At 37.6% G+C, this 8,227-nt stretch overlaps 1 protein-coding gene across 1 annotated transcript in view; it reads left to right on the forward strand.

Moving 5' to 3' along the window:
- The window catches only part of dmrt1 (doublesex and mab-3 related transcription factor 1), a 34,316-nt gene extending 26,420 nt beyond the window's left edge, over nt 1-7,896 (forward strand). Inside the window, 1 exon segment of the mRNA XM_078251397.1 lies at nt 5,081-7,896. Within this exon segment, the coding sequence (XP_078107523.1) occupies nt 5,081-5,241 (161 nt within the window). The 3' untranslated portion in view covers nt 5,242-7,896.
- Nucleotides 7,897-8,227: the final 331 nt, after the last annotated feature.

Raw genomic sequence — 8,227 nt, forward strand, 5'->3', positions numbered from 1 at the left:
TGTTAATCTCTGGGTGATGCCGTACCATGTGAGTTCTCAAGTTTGTGGTGTTTCCAAAATACTTAACTTTGCTTTGCAAAGCCTGCATATAGCATGATTCCTATCAAGTTCTGTCTTCCCCTCGAGGTTATAAAAGCTGAAATGTGTCCAAACTCTCGCCTTCAATGAGGATGGAGCGTTCTCTTAATACATCCATGGGATGGAGCAGGTTGAATAATTCTTTCTGTGAGGTTTGCCATTGTTTGCACCGACTAAACTACTTCTGCTGCACTCGTTCTTCTTCTGATTATGACAAGAGTGCCCAGACGTCAGTGTGAATTTGACGCAGCGTCGTCTATGGGAATGGCGAGGTAATGACATTTCAAGACAACAGTGTCAAAACGAAAAGAAAAAAAAAAGAATTGATTTTTGGAATTCTGTGAATCGATTTTGAATCGGTAGAGCTTGAATCTCGATTCAAATTCAAATCAATCTTTTTGCACACCCCTAGTGGTCAGCTTCTAAAATGCAATTAGTCAAAGCTGGTCTAGTTTGGCCACATTGTCTTGTCTCAGATGTCTATGAGTTGTTGACGGGACGTTTCCCCTCTAAACTCTTCAGATGGTTTCATTAAAATAACAGTTTGAATCCCAAAGAGATCAAATTCAATATTTCACTAAAAGTATATTAGAGAAAAAAAACTTACTTTACATTCATCAGGTGGCCAGAAACAACTCCAATTAAATTATGTTGCTCTGTAACTGCTGGATGTGTAAATTGACAACTGTTAGCTAACTTACTACTTAAAAGATTATACTGTATGTCAATGTTGTGTTCACAACTTGTGAAAAATGATTATACTAGTCGATTAATTAATTCACCTATTGGACCAAACAAGCAATTTCAAGGCATCACTTTAAGATCTGAAAATTCAGTTTTCTGACATTTTTTTGACCATTCAATGAATCTATTGATCAAACAAATAATAATTAAAAAAGAAAATGTTTTAAGTGGTGGCCGGGTTGGCTCAGTGGGTAGAGCAGGCACGCATATACTGAGAGGTTTATGCCTCGACGCAGAGGTCCAGGGTTTGAATCCGACCTGTGGCGATTTCCTGCATGTCTTCCCCCTCTGTCTCACCTAGCTGTCCTATCAAATAAAGGTGGAAAAACACAAAAAAATATTAAATACATTTTAAATGTTTAATTGCAGCCTTAGTGTCATTCTCGATGGCTAATTGAGAACAAGTCTTTCTGGTGTGTCAGCAACATTAATCTGTATTTAACAGGAGAGCAGAGGACAGCCGGATGCAGTGGAGAACATGTGTACAAGCAGTGTCATGATTTAACATCTCTAGTGAAACTAACACGTCCAGTTGCTTTCAGGCTTTAATTACACATCATAGATTTCTTGCTGATGAACAGGCAGAGAATTAACAGGGAACGGGGCTAATTCACAGCTGCTGCTCTCCTCCACCCACATGCTGTTATTGCTGTACAAGTAGACCGCTGAGAGCAGGCTGCACTTAGCTACACAAACATTAGTATTAACGATTGGGCTGCCAGTTTGAAATTGGTGACAAACTGCAGACGGGCAAAAATTGGAGTCCGAAACCAATCAGGAAGTTAATGAGGAGAAAAATTACTCCTCTTTTCCCCTCCCACCACTGCTGAGGAGTAGAGAGAGAGAGAGATGGTGAGGGATGAGAAAGCACGAGGGAGGCAAATCGAGAAGTCAGAGGATTCTGGGAAACACTGGACATCAGCTCTTGTTTATATTAATGTTATACTGATCATTATGTTATTCTGACTAGATATTTGTGAAAGTCCAACATAATCATGAAAATGTAATGTAATTTTTAATGTTTTAGGCTGTGACTGGAGCACATTTAAACAAAGGGGTATTATCTGGCAGCGTTGATCGTAAAATATCTTTAAAAAACAGAATATTATATATTTTTACTAAATGTTTCTCATGATCAGGGCTGATCTTATGAGAACTGAACTAATGATTGTTTTCAAAATCGATTAATCTGCCAATCATTTTCTTGATTCATTGATCAATATTTTGGTCTATTAAATATCAGAAAACAGTGAAAGAATGTCCTTCACAATTTCTCAAAGCCCAAGATGATGTCTTCCAATGTCTTGTTTTGTTGACCAACAGTCAAAACCCCAAAGAGATTTACTTTACAATGATATGAAACAAAGGAAAACCAGCAAATATTCAAATTTAAGAAGAAATTTAGGTACTGATTACAATTAGTTTGTAGCAAAAGTACAGAAAGCTAGCATCAAATATTCAAAATTTGGCTGCATGTGTTCAGACAATATCTATGTATAACATTTTAAAACTTTGGCTTTTTTGTTAAAGGGAAATAGGATTTTTCATAAAAACATGCCTTTATTCTTTTGTCCTAGAATCCTATGTATTGTTTTGGTATTGATACGGAATCTTGTATCATATTGAAATAGTATAGAAAAATGTCAACTATTACGTGAATATTAAAACCATTCATTGACAAATAATTAATAGATGAAACAATTTATCATACAGTGTACCCTAAAACATATATGAAATACTGGAAAACAGAGCTGAACAATTAGTTGATTTATTGACAATCAATCCACAGGAAATTAATTGCAATTATTTTAATCAATTAACATTTTGAAAGCTAAAATACCACATTATTAGTTCCAATTTCTCAAACTGGAGGATTTGCTGCTTTTCAGTTTAATGGACAATTAAGTGACAAGATGTTACCTTGACGAGTAAATTTCACAATTTTGTGACATTATTTTTTGATTACTTGAGATATTGATAACATCAAAAATCATTAGTTGCAGCCTTACTAGAAAAATATCCATCATCAGTTCCCAGAGCAACATGAGACGTCCTACTGTCTCTTTGTGGATTACAAGAGGACATAATGGAACATTACATGCATTATCATGGACATTATCATTGAGCATTTTGAATTAACCATATACAGTAATAAACCTGTACTTGAGACTGTACATACATACATACATACATATATATCCATATGCAACTCACCAAGAAGCAATGTGAAATGGAGCAACTTATGATCCTTACAATTAAGACAACTTAAATTGTTTGTCCAACCAAATAATTTCTCATTTGAGATGCTAGAACCAGTGAATGTTTGTCATTTTTACTTAATAAATTACTTAAAAGAGAAACCATTTATCAAAATTGTTGCCTAATCAATCAGTTGACCAATTGTTTCAGCACAACACCAAAACTAATTCTAAGTTGTCTATTGTTAAGTACTTCAAAGTCAGTTTCTTCACAGATAAATCTCCTGTTATATGGCTTGATCAAGGTTATAAATGAGGATAAAACAAAACCGTTGAAGGTTCGCAAGAGTAATTAAATGTCAGTAACATTTGAACGCCTGTTCAAACAGCCTGACGTCTCTTGTCATTGTCCTCACAGTGTTATTAGAGTGCTATAAGAGTGTGCAGTTGCTGCAGACAAGTGTTGAAATGGGTGGATGCACAGACAGTGGCTCTCATGTTAACTGTAAAAGTTTGTTTTGTGTTTAGTGCCTTCCCTTTTTGCTGACTGATTCAATTTGCTATATATCCTGAAGAATCGTTTGACCGCGCAGCCATATTTATATCAGGTGAATACAGAGAGGATCATTTATTCTGCAGCACTGATGATACGACTTTCCTCTGTCTCACTATAGTATTTCTCTTCTCCTTTTTATTTACTCACCTTACAGTGCAAAGACATTTTTTATTTTATGTGTGCTGCTGTGCTGTCTACCTACCCAAGGCAATATGAGTTTATCATATTAATGACTTTGAGGAGTATCCAAGAAAAAAAGATTTGTTGCTCATTGCCTGAAAGAAAAGTGAGAGATTTGAGGTTTATTTACTTTTCAATTATATAAACATCCTTTACCATAGTGGAACAACAATTCAATGTTGTTTTGCCAAAACACTGACAAGTAAATATTATCACAGATGTGGTATTTTACCACTTTAACACATTTTGTAATGGCCCGGTTTTAAGGATGTTGATCTCACATTGGGGACTAGTATCCATTTTAGAGAGGGGGTTGTAGCCGATTCTGTGGTCTGTCCCGGGACCATGGTCTCTGGCACGGACCAGTGGTTACTGCCATTAGGGGTGCTCGAGACACTGGTTGTGACCAGCTCCTCAGTGGTCTGCCCTGTGGTCTGTCAAGCGGCTTTAGTATTTTCTCCCCTTTTCTGTCGTTTTGGCAGCACTGTTAGCTGGATAAATGTCAGAGATCATAATCTTTTGTCTATAAAATACACTATATCAGATATATTATGATTATTATTGTTATTTTTATTGATTATGAAGATCACTGGCACGGACCAGCTGGTCTAGCGCCCCTAGTGGTTGTGACCACTGGTCCGTGCCAGAGACCACTGGTCCGTGCCACAGAGCAACTGGTCGCGACCACTGAGGAGCTGGTCGCGACCAGTGTCTCTAGCGCCCCTAGTGGCAGTAACCACTGGTCCCTGTCAGAGACCACTGGTCCGTGCCACAGAGCAACTGGTCGCAACCACTGAGGAGCTGGTCGCGACCAGTGTCTCTAGCGCCCCTAGTGGCAGTAACCACTGGTCCCTGCCAGAGACCATGGTCCCGGGACAGACCATGGAATCGGCTACAACCCCTGCTGCCATTTTAGGTGTGTGATACAGCGCATCTGTCAGTATCAACACCAGTTGCAGCATGGGGTATTATGGGTTTTATGAGATCATGATGGAAACAAGATGACCAGAAGTTCCTGATGTGCATTAATTGCATTTTCTATTGCTGATTGCTACATTTGGATGGAAAACTGTCTACTGAGACAGGCAAGACGCAATGAATCATACAAATCAGCATAGGCACTCTTCAGACAGTCTCTCCTCGAAGACATTCGTGTTATTGTACTTGGTTGTTTACATTAAATTGACAATAGTTGCCTACTTTCACACCTCCACACACACACCTGTTCAATTGTGTGAAGTGGCCCTGACTGTTGGATTGTCTGTCAGCTAGTGTCCTCAGTGGCTCTCTGATCAGGACTCTCTTGTCTGTCTCGTCCCTGCAGCCTTCTCCCCCAGCAGCATCACCACTGGTCACGACTCCACCATGACCTGCAGGTCCATCAGCTCCCTGGTTAACTCCGATGTCAACGCTGAGTGCGAGGTCGGCAGCGAGACGCCAAACTTCACCATCAATTCCATCATCGATGGTGACGCCACCAAATAAAAGAAGCTAAGGATAACTTTACACAACAAAAGCATTACGAGATCAGTTGATCAAAGTTACTGCAGTTACTGTTCGCTGCAGGTTTCTCTGTTTGTGTCCAGCAGGCACGATAACGTATTTTCCACACCTTAGTTGAGAATACAGGTCGTCTTCGTATTTTAGCTAATTTTTAGCTGTTAAATGTTTTGTTGAAGCTAGTTCACCAGCATAGAAAGTGCTCGGAAAGTAAAAAAATGTACAAGTTCACAAATAACAGCACGCAATTACTTGAGAAGCATTCTCCAGAAGATAAAGATAACCAAACATACATTGAATAAGTCTCTTGATTATCAGTAATCAAGATTGGACCAAATTATTCATACTAGACGGTTGTACACTAGTTTTTCCTCTTCAGAATTAGGCTGTTTGGATAAACCCTTTATAAAGGCGACTAAATATACAGTAAATAAGTGACGTATTTTGTTTTTGTAAAGTTGTACACTTGTTGTTCCTTTTCGGAAAGCAACTGTTAATGCAAAGTGAAGTATTTTTTTATTATCCAAAAGATAAAGTGACGCAACATGCTGAATAATGATATTCAAATCCTTTTCAAGCATGCAGTAAAATGGACCAGTGCAGTTTTGACACAGTATGGTTAGATATTAGTGGACGATCTTTTGACAATCAGAATACAGGCTTAGTGTTTGCAATCACCGTTACTTAAATCTCAAGCACTTATTTAGAAATAGTCAAAGGCTAAATTTGGCCAAATGCCCTGGTTGACGTGCAATACATGTAGTATAGGTTAAGATTTTTTAGTTTGTATTAGTTTATTGTTTTTCAGCTTTTGAAGTCTGTTTTGTGGTCCAGTTAACCAGAAGACAAAGTTGAGCCCATCCTTTTTAGTAAGCACTGATTTGGTGATTTGCAGGTCAAAAGATGTCGAGGTTAAATAGTAAGTCAACACTAGGCTGAATAGCAGCGTTTTTCTGCCCTTTTTGGTTGAAAGTTTCAAGTGTGTTTCACCTGTGTTACCACACCCAACTGTGATGTCACGGTGCACTGACACACCCTGGAGTACACATCTACACCACTGCAACAAAGGGGAGAAGTTAAACCACTGGAGGTCAGCAACATAAAGATGTTTAGGTGGTGTTAGGCTACATCTAATAGTTGTTTAAACAGTATTTAGATGACTGTGTATATATATATGTATGTATATAAATACTGTCATTAAGACTTCGTAAAAACTGATACTGGATTTTTGAGGATGAAATAGTAGTTGAAAACTTTGATGATACATCGGATGCCAATTTTTCATAGACACAAACATTTTTGATAAGGATTCCTTAAATTTTAACGAATTGTGACAATTGAGATAAGGTATATTTTATCAGACGTTATAGAAACTTATTAATCTGGTGGTTTATTTAATGGTTTCTAAATGATCTCAAACATTTCTTTGGCATTTCTGTACAGCAATTACTTGTTGACATGTACACCACGATGAATATATCTGCTGATATTGGATAGCCTGGACTATTTATCCACCTAGCGCTATCAAAAACTTTCAAACTAAAATATTGCCCAGATGTATGCCTACACTAATGCCAAAGACATCTTTTGACCTGTTTGTACAGTGTGATCAGATCGTTTTGGAAAAATATGTGAAAATTGCATTTCCTGTTGTCCGGTATAAATAAATGTGTCACTGAATTAAAGTTTTAGAGTAGAAAACATCTCTGATAGAGACTCTGGGATATCCTCCTGCAGGACAACGTGTGACTGGAGGGTTAGCAGGGAGAAAAACAGGCAGGTTAGACATAAATCATGTTTCCCTCCGTTGCGTTGGCATGTGATGAGCACCGGCTGCTTATTTATGGCACCGATCCAGCGGCATCATTTATTCCACAGAATTTGCATGTCTATTGTATATTTAACCCCTTCAGGCCTGGAGTTTTACTAAACACATGGGTGACTGTTTACACCTTGGTACGGCCTTGTAGATACAGCGGAAGCTGAGTACCTGGATTTGTAGCAGTGATGTGTAGAGCTGAAACAATTTGTGGATTAGTTGACCCAGAAAATGAATCAGCAACCATTAATCATTTAAGGCATTTTTTTCAAGCAAGGTTGTTTAAATTGAAGTCCATTTTCTTTTGGTTTTGGACTGTTGTGATGTCACTTTGGGATCTGGGAAAATGCCACTTTCCATTGTTTTCTGATGCTTTATAGACCAAATAACTAATCAGTTAATAAATAAATAATTTGATGAATCTATAATAAAACATAATCGTTAGTTGTGTTTTTTAACATAAATACCTGGTCACAGTGTTGCTTTGTGTAAGTAAATACCCCCAAAGCTGTTTTTTTTATTCTATGAACTAATGAATGTAATCCTGTTGCCCACTTTTGAGTTGTGCTGTTTAAGTGTTAATTAAAAAAACAACTCATATGAGATTTTGCCAACTTTTCTGCCTTTGTGAAGCCGACTAGTACACCACTGTACTGCATATTGTTGATGTGTTTTGTGTTTTATGGAGATTCAGTTCCAATTGCATGCTTTGAAAGTGTTTATTTGTGTTTGCGTTTGAATAAGACAGCAACAAAAGTAATTTGGAGTCTCGGAGTTTATGTCGCTACAACTTTTAGGTAAATAAAAACGCTTTAAAGTGATGGAGTGTAAATGTGATGCTGGAAACAACAATATAAAACAGACAAAGAAAATTACTTGTATTTTCTTTCTGCTGCGTTGTGGGGACATTCATTGGATTCTGCCCCATCTGTTGTAATCAATAACGTGACCATCTTGTTTTTTTATGAAACGCACTTACTCTTAATTTCATCCACCAGTGGTTTTAGAGAGAAGAATGTGGAGTTACCTAGAAGGCTTTGACATTATAAATCACCTCTTGAGACCAGATTGTACAGCAGTATCGATTGATCCTGATATATCACAGAAATTTACTGTCACTTCTGTTTTCAATTAAAGATACAATCAGTCAGA

This window comes from Sander vitreus, chromosome 5 (genome assembly GCF_031162955.1).
Source record: "Sander vitreus isolate 19-12246 chromosome 5, sanVit1, whole genome shotgun sequence".
Classification (NCBI taxonomy): domain Eukaryota; kingdom Metazoa; phylum Chordata; class Actinopteri; order Perciformes; family Percidae; genus Sander; species Sander vitreus.